The sequence below is a fragment of the Coccinella septempunctata genome, chromosome 1 (assembly GCF_907165205.1).
Source record: "Coccinella septempunctata chromosome 1, icCocSept1.1, whole genome shotgun sequence".
NCBI classification, from domain to species: Eukaryota; Metazoa; Arthropoda; class Insecta; order Coleoptera; family Coccinellidae; genus Coccinella; species Coccinella septempunctata.
The window spans coordinates 6,175,733-6,192,214 of NC_058189.1; the positions used below are offsets into that span (position 1 = coordinate 6,175,733).

The following is a 16,482-nucleotide window of genomic DNA, read 5'->3' on the forward strand; positions in this document are numbered from 1 at the left end:
GGTGAGTACTATGTTTCAAGAATACGGTTTTATTTTGATGTTGTCGAGGGAAGAATAACGTCTTGAGGATGATCTCTTGTACAAAAATGTATTTCATATTGAGGATACAATGCGAGATGTCCCATTTTGTTTTCAATAAGATATGTAGGTTTTAAGAAATTTCGTATGCAGAGTGACATCTCGTTATTTTTCTTTTAACTTCAACAAATACCTTGGCCCACTCATTGATTATGTTTAAGAATTCTTTTTTTCAATAGATGCGTCGTATCGTGCGTTCCCCCAAACTGAAAAGGATACCACACATAAAGGCGGACAAATCAGAAGTTTCCACTACTGACGACAAATCCAGCGGTTCCAAAAAGCCCCGTACCGTGCACATTGACGTTTATTGTACCGGCACTGAAGCCGAATCCGATTCTACGAACACCGATCAGTCTGATAACGATACGCCTTCTACGCCTCAAACGGTTTTTGAGTCGGAGCAGGTTAAGATAACTCATAAGAGGGCCGAGGCGAACGAGTTGCCACTCGTCATTCAAGAGGACGAAGGAAAGAATGAAACGAACAGCAGGTCTTTTTTTCTTCAGAAACAGCTCTCCCAGAACAAATCTGAATCGGAGGACGATGCCAGTACTTCTTACCCATCTAAGTTAAGTTCTTATTCCACGATAAGAGACTTCGCTTCAAGCATTTCCAGCGTCCCAAGATCGTGGACCAATTATTCCATGTCGAGCTGCGCCATACCAGATCCGGATTACGATTCAGTCGCCAATACGTCCTGGAAGGACAACACATTTTCGGATTTGGAATCAACGCTTCAAAGTAGATCCAGCATTGCGGGAACCGAAAGCTCGTTATTCGTTCCCAGACGTTTGCTGAATAAAAACAACAGCATCGACGAGAGGCCGGAGTTGCTCGGCAAGGAAGGAGCCAAGTCGCCGAGTGGCGCTAGTCTGCAACAGAGCGACAGCTTCGAGTACGCGAACTCCGAAGATAAGATGAGGATCAAAAGGATGGAGTCCGTATGGCAGAACGAGAAAATGAAGGACGAGAGGTTGAAGAGCGTGGAACATAAGAAACAAGAGAAGATGAAGGAATATATGCAGAGGAAATTGAGACGAATCGCTAAGAAAGAGTCTAAAGAAACCGATTCAGATGATAGCGCAGATTCCGGTGAGGGATGGACGTTCGTTAAGGATATTGGTGATACTGGTACGATCAGAAGACAGAGTAAAGATGCTCCAAATGGTAAGTACCCCTTGGTAATGGCCTTATGAAAGTTGGATTTTTCTCGAAATTTACAGTATTAGTGGAAAAAACTAAGGAACCAATATAAATTCCTAATTTTCAAGGAACATTTAACAGGCTATAACTTCAAAAATGAATGGCCGTACAGCAAATTTATAGAAACTAAATTGTAGCCTCAAGAGACTAGTTTTTGGATCTAAAATAACGAATATCTTCAGAATATCACCGACAAACTTTGCATTTTTTTCGGTATTCGAAATTGGAAAATTTTTGCTTGACATATGCGAGGATATATTGAAAAATTCTTAGCCTACTATAGAACCAAACAAAATTTCAATGTCAAAATATTTCATTACTCAGCATATTCTCCTCTTAATTGGATGCATTTATTACAGCGAAACTGCAACTTCTCTAGAACTTTAAAAAAAAAATGTTTCTTCTTGCTCTGCAAACCAGACCTCCGCAGCTTTTATTACCTCCTCGTTGGAAGAAAATTTACGACCTTTTAAACTTTTTTTCAGTTCCGCGAATAGTAATCTCCGGTTGTTGTTCTACTTTTATCCAAAAAAATCAATCATGAAAACTCCATGGCAATCCCAAAAAACTGAAGCAAGAACTTTTCCAGCAGATTTTTGGACACGAAACTTTTTAGGTCTTGGAGAACCAGAGTGTCGCCATTCCATCGATTGTTGCCTTGTTTCTGGATCGTAGAAATGTACCCAAGTCTCATCCATAGTAACAATTCGTTTCAAGTCCACTACATTTTCAAATCGAGCACAGATCGAACTCGATGCTTCTACCCTGAACGCTTTTGGTCAACATTCAAACATTTGGGGATCCATTTTGCAGCAATTTTTCTCATGTTCAAATTGACCTGAACTATATGATGAACGCGTTCGTATGAAATATTCAGTGTTTCAGATATCCGTTTCAGCCCAATTCGACGGTCTGATAAAATCATGTCATGAACTGCATTCATATTTTCGGGGACTGACACAGAAACTGGCCTTCCCGATCGGTCATCATCTTCAATGGAAAATTTACCTGAACTTGCAGTCCAATTTTTCACGGTCGCATACGAAGGACATTGATCACCAAGGGTATTAAGCATATCTTCGTAAATCTGCTTACCTCTTAACCCTTTTAAATACAGGTACTTGATGATGGCTCGATACTCCAATTTTTCGATTTTCACAATTTCGGTGGGAATCTCCTTTCTTTTAATTTATTGCGTAACTCTGGTTTACTTTTTTGACCTCAAACTCCACACTGACACTTCTAATGAGTAATTGTACGTTGCTATGGTAACGCAATGTTTTTTTATGCATGGAACTTGTCTAGGCTAACTAGATATCAATACATCCTCGTACATGAACCAGTTTTAATTTAATTTTCCAAAGACCACTTCTCATCGAGCTATGGAACTTTGGATGGAAATGAGTCATTATATCTTTGATTACCTATATTTCAGCAACTAATGGTCGCTCAGAAAATTTAATAAGGGGTTGCAGAACCTCGAATTAATTCTCCATAAGGTTCAGCCACCGTTTTCTTTTCTTTACACAAATTTGGGAAACTAACAAAAAAAGGAGTTTCGGTGGTTAAAGGCATACTTTTAACTGTTCAACGTACCCATAAAAACTTACAGAATATCAGTTTGAACCATCCAGTCATGTTTCTATTTCATTCGATTGATTTTTTGGAAAAATTGGAGAACAACAATTTTTTCTACAAGCGCGCACATTCAGCCCTTTTCCCGCACACATATGTGTGCTCAAAATGGCTATAGCCATTTTATGTTTTCATAATGAGCTGGGTCACCCCTGGAAAAATAAAAAACCGTCAGAATAACTAGCTGAATTTATGACACTACTCATCTGTGGATCTTTCAAACAGAGTAGTATTCAGCCAAACGACCCAATTTTTCAAATTTCACAAGCACCTTTTGATTTTTGAACATCAAATTTCTCGAAAACGGTTAAAGAAAAATGTGTTCCCTTTGACTTCAAGAATCTACTGTTAGAGCATTTGTACGAGAGACTAACCCTGTATATCGGTCAAGATTGCCTAAAAACCGCTATCATCTTTGGGAGTTTAGATCCAAAAACTAGACACTTGGAGCTACAATTTTCTTCCTCAATATTTGATGTACTACCGTTTTTCTTCAAGTTACAACAGCCTTTTGAAAATCACTTGGAAGCTGTAAAAGATTGTGGTGTTTAAAACGTTGGTTTCATGCTTTCTTCCAAATGTGCATTATAAATCAATATTAAATAGCTGTATTTCTCCTGTTGATCAACAAATAGAAACATTATTATTATGTATGTTTATAAAGTACCACCAAATTAAAAAAAGTGTTGTATATTTTCATCAAACAATAAAATTTATTTTGCATCAAATCAAACGATCTCATTTGCAGAACAGAAAACTTCAGACATCCCAAAAAGTGAAAACTCCAACTTGAAAGAAACTAAGAGTCCAAGTGAAGAAGTTGAAAAGAAGAAGCCTATTCTGGTCGATCAAGGAAGTTTGAGCGATTCCAGCCCATCGCCATCGTGCCGAACACCAAGCTCGGCGGCTCTTCTGCAACGCTTGAGCCTCGATCCGACCCTTCGTGCACCTTTCACCTTGGCTCCAGGTCTTTATACAGAACAGAGGAACATAGCGAAAAAATTCGGCCCAGTTATCAGTGCCTTCAAGAAGCCTGGTCATCATATAGGACCCGTGCGAAATCCGGAGTGCTCATGTGCGCATTGTAAAAGTTACTATGAGGGTGTAGGTTTTCGCTCGAGGACAAGGTCGTTGGGAGATCCTCCTTTGCGGAACTGGAAAGATGCTTTTAGTACATAGCAAAGGACGGTTTTTTTTTCGAATAAAATTAAGGGATTGAACAAAGTGATTTTATTTCGTGGTTGATGTTTTATTTTTATTGTTGAATTATCTAGGCGGCAAATGATACATTCAATTACTTAATGCAGGTAAATACATAATCATTCGAAAATATTTCAGTGTGCCACCAAAACCTACTTTGAAATTTATTCAATATGTGAGAGTCATAAAGTACTAACACCCAAGTTTGGTTGCTGTGAGATGCAAATAAATATGCATTTATTCCCTAGGCACAAGACAGCCTGAGAGCAAGTAGCATGAAATTGGACTTACTAAGAAAATCGCTCGAGCTGAGAAAATCAGAACTGCCAATCGATTCGCCCGTTGCTCAACAGTTGAAAGAAGAACTTGCCAACGCACAGACATTTAGCCCAATGTCTGTGCATTACACAAGTCTTCAGCCTTTTAGAGAGAGACCTGGGAACAATAAGATGCCAATCAATTCGTCTTCCACATTTAATAGATGCGCCGCAGTCACTGGCGTATTAGAGGTATGATTCCATTGAGTATTTTTCTTAATACGATGATTTCACTTTCATTGTTTCAAGGTTCGTTTGATGGGTTGCCAAGATCTCTTAGAAGAAGTACCTGGTAGATCGAGGAAAGACTCTGACAATAATTCTAGTCCTATGGACTTACGATTCTTCCGAAAAGGAGTAGGAGGTAGAAGCTCATCCAAGAGCTACTCCGTCAAAGAGGAAGTAAGCGATGAAATCATGGCAGTATTAAAATTGGATAATACTACAGTGGGACAAACAAGTTGGAGACCATGTTCTCAGCAAGCTTGGGATCAGAGGTAATGAATATTCCCAAGTAAATGAAAACGACTGAAATATTCACAAAACTGTTTTGCTAGATTTTCAATCGACTTAGATAAATCGAGGGAACTAGAAATCGGTGTATATTGGCGCGATTGGAGGTCGTTGTGCGCCGTGAAATTTTTGAAACTGGAGGAGTTTATTGACGATGAAAGGCACGGAATGGCTCTGCATTTGGAACCTCAAGGACTTCTTTTTGCAGAAGTAAGTCGTATCGACGCGTTCGAGATAGGTGAATAAGACCGGTCTAATTTTCAGATCAAATTTTTGAACCCGATGATTTCCAAGAGGCCACGACTGCAAAGGCAGAAGCGAATATTCAAGGAGGGCCTTCCAAGGGCCAAGCAGATGAACATCAATATAGTGACGTGGGGGAGATGGATGAAAAAGCAATCGGCTAGGGTTCCTCCACATAGAAATCAACCAATTAGCATTTCAAATGAGTTCTCGAGTATGGTAAGGATAAATTTGAAGTTATTTTAGATTTCTTTTCAATTTGTATATTTATTCACCTTTCAAATAACGCTCCTCTGGAAGATTTACCTTGTGTGCTATATGACTGAATTGATTTGACGTCAAATGGTATTGCACTAACGTCCAGTTTCATAATAAAATTAAAATGCCTTTAAGCTTAAAGCTTCCATTAGTGTCATTTTTATTAGGGTTGAAGGAAGCTTTAAAATTAAAGGGATTTTGAGTTTGATTATGAAACAGGCCGTAATTGTAAGAAATCCTGTATCCCTTTTATATTTGAAAATCAGAAACGTTTGATCACTGGGATAATATGTGGATCTGTTCATTAAATGTTAATTTGAGTCAGCAACAAAATTTACTTAATTTTTCATTGAAATTTATTATTGACAAAAGGAACCGTATAAGAAATCGCGGTATAAAACTGTAACTAGTTCTAGTGCGCTGAGTGCTAGCGTCGGATCTGTGTATTGTCATTGTAATAACTTTTATTAGGTTGCCAAGTACAATGACAATACGAACCCCGAAAAATTCGATGCTAGCGAGATACGATGGACACAGCGTTCATATACTTCATTCAAATTTATTTTAGCAGTCGGTTGGCCATGAAATAATTTTCTCAAGTTTTTGTAACTAGAACGAAGTTAGGTTGGCACTCATGAAATGTCGTTAATGTCATAACGCCGTTGCCACAACTAATATCAATTTTTATTACGAAAATGCCGAAAGTGATTGAAAAAAGAGACAGGGTTTCAGGAAGTGCTATTTAGAATTCAGGTCCGCTCATTCGAATAGTTATACCCTGATATTCTAAAATCCACAATATGTCAGACGGTAGCGAACAAAGTGTGTAATATCTTTGGTAGCGAACCTTAGAATATAGAATAACAGGAAGGAGCATATTGCTCATTTCAATTTGACCGGAATGGAGGAGAAATATGGCCGACATATATTTCCGTTTCAACAGTGACGTAGGACAATGAAGTTTCCAAGAAACTAACTTTAATATTCAGTTGATTCTGATTTATCAAAAGAATTAGGAAAGCACTGACGTAAAGTCAGAAGCTTTTTCAAGCTAGTTCAAATTGATAATCAAAGCGGAAATTCACCCCGCCTAACACTGCTTGGCTAGATACTTAATGGTATTAAGGTCTATGACTTAACATCACCTACGCCCATGGAGTGTTATTGTCATGGGATAACCTTGTTATGACATGAAACCCAGAAGCTCATAATAATTACCTGATATTCAGCTTAAAAAATCACCTACCTATGAATTATTCACGCTACAATATCCAAAATCCTTATTTTCAGCAAATTTCAAGAATCCAAATTACCAAAATTAAGTTAAAACATCACTTTGTTCATTTGGCCACAGATAACAGAATCATTTGACTTTCAAGTCTGCCACTTTTAAAATTAAAACTTGGAAGACCAATATGGCCGTTTCCGTCGCACAATTCCCGTCACATTTATTCGAAAAAGCTCCTTCCTGATATTCTATGTTCTAAGTAGCGAACATATTCAATGTAAGAGAATTTATATAATGTTTCATCTGAATCTAAACGACTTATATTTCAGCTGAATATTTCCACAATCAGAAAGATTGTGAATGAAGAGTATGACAAAGAATTTCCTTCTATTGGGAGACCCAAAAAAGTGGTGGCATTTCAGAATTTTATGTTTGAGTGAATTAATGCGAAAAGTTTACAACAGGATTTTCGATAAATGTCATCGGAGAATGAGTTCCCTAAAATGGATTTTTCTGTTTTTCATTTGACTTGTCCTATACAATGTAAATGTCTTAAGGTACTAATAAATACCTAATTATTATAATTACATCAATGTATTGAGATGAATAGCCACAAATACGCGCAAGTTGCCCTGTTACTGTTTATTCATGTGAAATTTTTGTTCAACGGTGAAGTTGCAACTTCCTTCAACTCCTTTTACTTATATTGATGGAAGATGATTTTTATTGAAAAATTTAACATTCTTGTAATTATCTGTTAATTCCTTCGGGAGATACCCATTGCCAACCACTGCATCATATGCATTTCATTTTCGGGTTAATATTTTTGAAATCTACAAATGATGTAAGCCAAAGAAGATAACGAACATTAACTCTCCTCAAACTAGTGCATATTATGATATTATACTATTCTCTTGTATTTTCCATGCAAATAACTGAATTTGGTATGCCTTCAATCAGTTTGTATGAACTTCAATTATGTTCGTCAGATATTTTCCGAAGAGATTCGACATTGTGATAAAATACGTAATAACAGAAACTTTTACGTAGAACGGGCAACATAGCGTTGATTTAAAACTCAAAAATGTTTTGACAAGCTTCATAACCCCACATTTTCGTACTATACAGAGTGAAATGTGTCAAATTTCCATGGCCAACCGACTGCTAAAATAAAGTTGAATGAAGTATAGATGCGATATTCGAAGATATGATGATCCAAAAATGCTCCTATTGGTCGAAGTCGGTTGATCATTTGAAATATCCAAATAATCGACCAATCAGAAGCATAATTTTCACTAACATGAGCTATTTAACCTCTATGTTTCGCTATACAGTGTCTTCAGGTGGGTGAAGGTAAAATGTGATGCCGTAATTGCGAAACACGTGTAGTGGTTAAATAACTCATGCTAGTAACAATCATTATCTAAGACCTTGGTCGAATTTGGTTGATTATTTTGAATGATCGACCAATAGCATTCTCGAAGCAGCATTTTCGGATCATCAAATCGTATCGTATCTATGAACAGGAGACCTAAGCCATATTTTCGCGATTAAGACGCGTGAAGCGTCTTTAAGCGGTGCTATTCGAGCGAATAAGTCATGACGTCAGTCTTTAAGACGCTTTAAGCGGAACCCGGCGGTCTGTGGAGAGCGCCTGTGTCATAGAGTCATCTTGTCTCTGGCCTGTGTCGTCTTAAGCACAGAACGTCTTAAGCGGAAAGAGGTAAAATAAAGAAGAAGGGAGAATATGTTGTTTATATCGAATTTGATTTGAATTCATACTAGGGAAGAGTGCTTTTATTGCCAATAATGCAGTTTCTGCATTATCCTTTAGAATAAATAAATATTTTTCAAATAATAGCCATAGAACAGAAATTGAAAAATTCACAATTCGATTCGCTGTCTAATGACAACGACAAATGACTCAACCATCAGCGATATTCTATTTTTGCGACAACAAAATTAATGACGTCACGCTTAAAGACGCTTTAAGACATCGATTAAGACGCTTAATCGCCAAAATATGGCTCTAACAATCTCTATCACAGATATTGCATGCCTGTCAAACTTTGACTTAAGTGACATTTTATTTTAATTTAAGAAATTTGAGATCGGATAGTGTTAACATTTCATTCTAAGAGTTGACTCGCCCATTTGAAATTACGAAATACTTTCTCAAATTGATTATAATAGTATTACAGAGAATTAAAAAATTAAAAATACATTTTCTGAATGATAGAAAGACTTCAAAGATGGTACAGAGAAATAACGTTCAATAATACTAATAAGTGATGAAGACAATTTTTCTGGAGGAATCAGTAGTTCATATCAATCAGTAAAAAAAGGATCTTATATCATGAAGATTTGTTTAGTTATTGGCAGGATCACATGGAACATTTTAATAAAATAATATCGTCACCTTCTTCATCTTGCAAAGAAGTAAACTCAACCTCAAAAGTTTAACTTTCGATAATTAGTTCAGTATCATTACAAAAATTTACAGATTAAGAACGTTAAGAAAAATCGTACATAACAATTGATTACCTCTATTTGATACAAACCAATAGGGTAGATAGTACTGGTAGAAATGAGAACAAATTTCCTGAAAACATGAGTCTTTTCTCTTTCACTTCCCAGACACAGGGTGTTGTAATTTGCAAAAAATCTCAAAGAGTTTTGGAAACTTTTAGGCGAAGGGTGTGAACGATTTAATTTGCTCTATGTTTCAACTGCCTCATGGCTGTTTTCCACACTGATCTTGTGATCTTACTCCTACAATTCATTCGAAATTTTTCTAGGAAAATATAGCTGAAGACAAACCCGAAACGCCTGGGGAAACTCCCGATCCTAATGTTGCCGGTCTTGGTGGTCAAAGACCTTTAGGTTTAGGAGTAGAAATTTTGCCTGCCAGCCCACCACCACCTCCGATTCCGAAGGAACCGCCCCCACCAATAGCCAAGAAGAAGATGTCTGTTACGCCGCCCCCTGTACCGCCAAGGCTTGACCCAGAGGTGACAAATACATTTCTGTTTCTTTTTCTTTTTCCGCCTAGCTATGGTGTAGATACTGTCACTGTATTATACTCTTGTACTTGGTCTTTTTGTTTGTTATTTCATGTTTTGAATAGATATGGTATGGTGCTGGTTTAATGAAATGTGGAATTGGTATGTCTGAAATTGTTCACTGTTCTTATTTGAAAAAGAGAAAATGCACCAATAATTTCAAATGTCACCTATGCGTGTCTAGCATGGTGGACAAAAAACGAAGAGGTCACCACACGCAACCGTGGCTGGTCTGTGTTGGTGTTACGGGAGCTATGCGCACAGCTCTTACAGCAGCGTTTGAGGCCATACTTAATCTGCCTCCCTTACACCTATATGTGAGGAAATGCAGCTCGCTGGAAGCAATAAGAATATCCCTTAACGGGAATCTCCTACCTGAAAACTGGATTGGACACATGAGGATATTGAATCAACTGAAATCAAACCTCTTGGCAAAACTATCGGCTGTTATCCCAATCATCTTCGATTTCGAAACGTCCTTTGAAACGGTCATAGCTGATCGCACTAGTGCAATAAGTTTCGTAATCGTCTCGTCAAAAAGTCATCTACATGATTTACTGTAGATCAAAATCAGAGGGAAGCATCGGCATTAGTGTAAATGGACCTAAACTGAATATCTCTAAAGCCCTGGGAAGTGAACTTTCTATTTTACAAGCTGAAACCACTGGCTGTTTATGTATGCGCTCAGAAGTTTCTTAAAATGAACCTCAAAGGAACTCATATCAATGCGTCAGCCAGGCCACGCTGAGGTCCCTGGAATCACACTGCCAGAGATCTCTGCTGACATGGGAGTGCCATAATAACATAAAGCAATAAAGTTACTCTACTATGGGTATCAGGGCATTGTGGTATTGAGGGAAATGAAAAATCCGATGAACTTGCAAGAAAAAGCATCAAGGTTGACACCTGCTGGACCTGAGCCTTTCTGTGGGCTTGGAAAAGACCAATAAGGCGGCCGTCCAACATTGGGAGTTGAAAAACAGAATAATCTGCTGGAGAAACACTTCCTGACTCACTCAGTCGGAAGAAATTCGTGATGGTTTCACCGTTCTATACCAGAAAGCTGCCGAAGCGGACACGAGCCGAGCTTCGGGTGATAGTGGAACTGCTGACAGGGCACTGCCGATACAAATATCACTTGTACCGTATGGGAAAGTCAGCAGATGAGATTTGTAGGCTCTCTGGATCAGAAGCACAAACAGCTGAACACATGGTATGCAAGTGTCCAGAGCTGGCTGGCCTAAGAACCATCCATATCGGGAAACCGGTCTTGGATACTCACGGGGTAACGGCCAAGGCTCCTAATAGACGGAGAGCCAGAGCCAAAAAAGTCTCTGAATTTATTAAGCCTGGTTTTTTCTCAGGTGATTACAATTATAATATACAATAAAATGCTGCGGTCAGTCAAGTGGATGTTAGAACATGTGCCTCTGGTGCGCGGTCAAACATGTCGTGATTACCGACATAATAAAATCAATTTCTTAAGGCTGAAACTTTATAAACTTTTGTATTTTGGTATCTAAATCAAAATTTTGATAGTCAGTCAGCGTCTTATCGGGACACAGCTGGTCAGTCAGCTTCAATGACTATCATAATTTTGATTTATCGAATGATAAGTATTTACCCTGTGTGATTTATGAATCACACATATAATCATAATTTTGATTTTCATACCAAAATACAAAAGTTTATAAAGTTTCAGCCTTAAGAAATTGATTTTATTATGTCGGTAATCACGACATGTTTGACCGCGCACCAGAGGCACATGTTCTAACATCCACTTGACTGACCGCAGCATTTTATTGTATATTATAATTGTAATCACCTGAGAAAAAACCAGGCTTAATAAATTCAGAGACTTTTTTTGGCTCTGGCTCTTGGACTATAAGGATGTTGTCGGCTTTAGCAACACCATTGACAACCTCCTTGGGTTTCTATGAATGGGTATGGTAGGGAACAAAAGATCTACATGGTCGCAGTTCCCGTAAGGCTAACCGAACCACAACTATCCCGGCTCAAATAATAATAATAATATTTCAAATGTATACAGGATGTATTTGAAGGTGAGGCTTTTTTATCAACAGAAGGTAGAACTGGTCAAAATGAAGAGTTTTACCAAAAATCACCTATACAAAACTTTCAAAATGACAAAGTTGAAAAAAATCGGAAATGATTACTGAAATAGCTCCTAATATGACCCTAAACCGTTTGTTAGCTGAATTATCGCAAAGCAGTGGGAAAAACTTATGTCCTGATTCGACCATGTGGTTTGGTTTAGGATATTGGCTCGTTCGATATTTTACGTGGTAATGAAAATGGAAACTTAGGGCACAAGTGTAAAAAATAGAATAATACTTCAAAATCTCACCGATAAAATTCGTCTAAATTATTACGATTTTTTTCATAATGGGCATTACAATCTTCTTGTTCGAACATTCCAACAATAGTCGTAAAAATGGGATGAAATGGGGAAACATCATAGCACTTTTTCAACATAACTAACATAAGCACTTTCAAGAAACTGCCTCGATTTTCTACATTTTTTGTTCACCCTAAATTGCACGATACAACAATTATGTTTCTCTCAAAAGTGACCTGATGCATCTAATCCGATGAACTTGGTAACTTGGTATTGTCCAGCCATATGTTTTATGTTTTGTTTCGTTTTTGCTATGTCGGAATCACCTTACACAGTCCCGTACTTGAAATTCAATGAAATTTTGTCGAACTTCTAGGGGTTGTATCTCAGCCATCTTGGATATTTTATATAGACAATTTTTCGTTAAAAGACTTATTTGATGGGTTCTACCTTCTGTTAAAAAAAAATAGCTTCACCTTTAAAAACACCCTGTTTTTGCGCAACATAATATGATACACCGATCTATCTAATATGCTCCAATGAGCTTACGAGATATTTTACTAGCAATATCACATACCTTATCCAAAAGGAGATCAATCCTTTGGTTCTGTGAAATATTATTTAGTCATATTCGTGGACTACTCCGTGTTACCTACCTATGTATCTATCTCAGGCTTTGGTTTTCTGTTTTTGCACCGCACCACGCTATTTCTTTCACTTACAGAGTATAGCGGTACTGAGGGAGTTCGACTTCCTGGAGGACCACGAGGTTTCCAGATCGGGACCTTTGATAATACCAGCAGCAAGCATGCCCACTACTCCCATTCTCGCGCCCGAACAGTTGGTTCCTCCTAGTCCTCAACCTCTTGTAGAGTTTCCAGATGATGAGGTATATGGTTCCTTGGTGATGTGATCTTTTCATCCTAACAGCCTCACTAACCTAGTTGTTGTTTGTAGAGTATTGCTACGAAAACGAATAATAATCTAACATTGTGCATTTGTTCGGTAATTGGCAGTCGGTACAGTTGATACAGATTTCAACGACAATTTCGAAACTTCATGTGCAATAGATTTTAAAACGGCAACTCCTAGAGGAGTTTTCATAATTATAGCTTGTTAACAAGATTAACCTACCTTCGATGTGTACTCGTGGATTAATGAACTGGCGTCGACCTAAAGAATTTTAAAGCTGCAGAAGCACGGCTGGTTCATGAAAACTCCTATTGAACCACCGAAAATCTTCTCCGTTTCTCGAAGTAGGGAAACAACTGGGTATTAACTCTAGTTACAAAAATTGACACCATGTGACGGACCGAAGAGTTGTCTAAATGAAAAAGTCTACCTAAGTGGGAGCGCCCAACAAAGTAGCGTAGCAATGACATGGCACATACATGACATAAGGTCCTTTCGTTTGCATAATAGTGTGTACACCGCTATAGAAGAGGTGTAGTTTACCTACATCTCCTTTTGACTATGTGTAGATAAACTACACTTCCTCTACACTGGTGTAAATCAAATCGTGTGTAGAAAAGTGCTACCCTTTTTATGCAAACGAAAGGACCTATAGGCGATGCATAATTTTCAGATATGAACTGAAAACGACATATTTTACGCAACTGACACTTCACTCATATGTGCGATATCTGAAAATTATGCATCGACTTTGTCATGTTTGTGCCATGTCAGTGCTACGCTACTTTGGTGGGCGCTCCCCCTAATTGAGCATCTTCTGAATTGAAAAAATCTACTAAAGTAAAGTCAAGTTATCGCTTTTATACAGGGTGAGTCTTCGACTCGTACAAATATATCAACAGTAGATTCTTGAGGTCAAAAGAAACACTTTTCCTATACCATTTTTTCCGAATCGGATCGGTTTAACGTATACAGGCTGTTGAAAAACCATTAAAAAAATGTTATTTGTAGTTCTATCTCACAAACAGTTTTATCGAATGAAATGAATTTCATAATAAAGTTTTTCATTTATTTGATTAATCTTTTTTGAACACAAGATATCACCCACGTCTTCCAGTTTTCTCATTATGACCATTACGTACCTTGAAAATACCAAAAATTCAAAGAACCCAACTCTTGAAACTTAAAATGAATACTTGAACGTTTTGTAAAACATAAAGTATTCATAAAATATTCTCGTATAATGCGCCGTTTTCGAGTAATTTGATGTTCAAAAATAAAAAATATCTGTGAAATTCGGAAAATTTGGTATTTTGGCTGAATACTACTCTGGTTAAAAGGTCCTCAGATGTGTAGTGTCACAGATTTAGCTAGTTATTCTGAAGGCTTTTCCAGGGGTAACACAGCTCATTATGGAAACCTAAAATGGCTTCATCTTTTTATCAGGGCCGAATCGGGAAAATGGTATAGGAAAAAGTTTTTTGTCCCCCAAGAATCTACTGTTAAAATATTTGTACGAGTCAAAGACTCGCCCTGTATAAAAGCTCTAATTTAGGTGTTTATCCTCGACCTAAAACCCGACGTTCCTTTGGTAGATTTCTTCATTTCAGAAAATATTTACTTAGTCTTTAATTTAGATTACTCTAATAATTTTTATAACTACAGTTAGTACAGTTTGTTTGAGAAACGAGGAAAAAGATTTTTGGTGTTTTAATAAGAGTTTATATGACCTCATGGAGTGCTTCTGGCGCTTATAAATTCTCTTGTTCAAAGCCACTGGAATCACATCCCATTCAATTCAACTAGTTAAGCAGAATATTTCTCGGGGAATTTCAAACTAAGAGTGGTAGTTCAACACGAAAAAGTTAAAATCTCAATATCTCCAGATCTTTTGTGTTTGGGTAGTAGGAGTTTTGTGGAGAAAACAAAAATGTAATAAAATATAGGATGCCCCATTTGAAATAACGAAGTTTTACCGAATTTCCGGTATAACCGGAAGTACCAACGAAACGAGAATAATTCAGTGGCAATCAGTGGTATAGATCTCGGCCATTAATTAAAACCACAAATTTTTAGAAAAATTTTTCATTCCGTTCTCTAGGTATTACTAGTGGACGCTTCGCGTGAAACATCCTGTATTCAACTAAGTTTCATCAACAATTAGCCCCAAGAAATTATAAGTCTGTTCTTTTTTAATGTCTTTTTGTAGATTAATTCCCGGTAACGGTATACAGCAATGAATGAATTAATCAACAAAAAAGTGAAAGAATAGGGTTTTTTCTTGTGTGTGCATTCAAAAAATAAAAGTTCAAATTATTATCAAAACAATATTCGGTACTTTAAAATAATAAGTGGAAAAACGCCTCTAGGCTGGAATCCCCCCATAAAAATTCCAACAAAAGTAATGTCGTAATTAAATTATCTTACGATGGATGGTGATCATACCTTTAGTGCACGTTCTTCTGTTGTTGATTCATGGCTCTTTTAACTGCTTGGTTAAATTTGCATGTGTCTCATTACCATCAAAAAATATTTTTGTTATTTTGGACTCGACAGGTATTTTTTCTGAAAATTGTCTGGTTTTATTACTTTTCGAACGTTTAATATAGAGCTTTCAAGAAAATTTATGTTGCGTAAGGAATTTCTTGAAGGTTCTTTCCTTTCCAAAATTGATGAGACGTGAATGTCATTGAATTGTTGACATTTCTCAATCTTTGAATCGTGGTGGTACAAGCTGAGCACCAAGTTAGGACTTGATCACTTGATGAATTTTGTGCAATGTTTTTCCCAAAACCTCAGTTATTTCTTTCTCGTCTTTTTAATATTAATTTGGAAACAGTACAGTCGAGCATCAACAACATGGCAAAGATTTCAATTTCTGAATTGAATCATATGCTAATGTTTTCATGAATTTATAGCCACTCGCAGAAGCCGTAAACATCATCAGACGTCCGCCACCAAGAGAACCCGGCTACAGGGATAGTGCGTACGAATCCCGAAGGCATTCCCAGTACACCGGTATGAGCCTCGACAACTTCAAATTGTTGAGCGTTCTCGGACGTGGCCACTTTGGTAAAGTGATTTTGTCCCAATACCGAAATACCGGCGAATACTTCGCAATAAAGGCCCTCAAGAAGGGCGACATAATAGCGAGGGACGAAGTGGAATCGCTACTGAGCGAGAAGAGGATTTTCGAAATAGCCAATTCCATAAGGCATCCGTTCTTGGTCAACCTATTCGCCTGTTTCCAGACGGAAGCACACGTCTGTTTTGTGATGGAGTATGCAGCGGGCGGAGACCTGATGATGCATATACACGCTGATGTTTTCGAGGAGCCCAGGGCAGTGTTCTATGCAGCCTGCGTAGTTTTAGGTAAGTGTAGAACTGTTGAAATCAGGGAAAAAATGCGATTTGATTAATTATTTCCAATGAGGGACCTTCGGAATCGAGTAACAGCAAGATTTCAATCCT

At 37.5% G+C, this 16,482-nt stretch overlaps 1 protein-coding gene across 3 annotated transcripts in view; it reads left to right on the top strand.

The window, feature by feature from the left end:
- Nucleotides 1-16,482, top strand: part of LOC123312846 (serine/threonine-protein kinase N) — a 63,228-nt gene that overhangs the window by 40,883 nt on the left and 5,863 nt on the right. For 2 of the 3 annotated variants that reach the window (XM_044897383.1, XM_044897374.1), the window contains exons 5-11: nucleotides 4,368-4,628; nucleotides 4,686-4,933; nucleotides 4,994-5,159; nucleotides 5,214-5,411; nucleotides 9,477-9,689; nucleotides 12,824-12,988; nucleotides 15,930-16,383. In XM_044897383.1, coding sequence (XP_044753318.1) covers nucleotides 4,368-4,628; nucleotides 4,686-4,933; nucleotides 4,994-5,159; nucleotides 5,214-5,411; nucleotides 9,477-9,689; nucleotides 12,824-12,988; nucleotides 15,930-16,383 — 1,705 coding nt within the window. The remainder of the gene's footprint in view (nucleotides 1-4,367; nucleotides 4,629-4,685; nucleotides 4,934-4,993; nucleotides 5,160-5,213; nucleotides 5,412-9,476; nucleotides 9,690-12,823; nucleotides 12,989-15,929; nucleotides 16,384-16,482) is intronic. The other variant, XM_044897392.1, reaches the window with a different exon arrangement.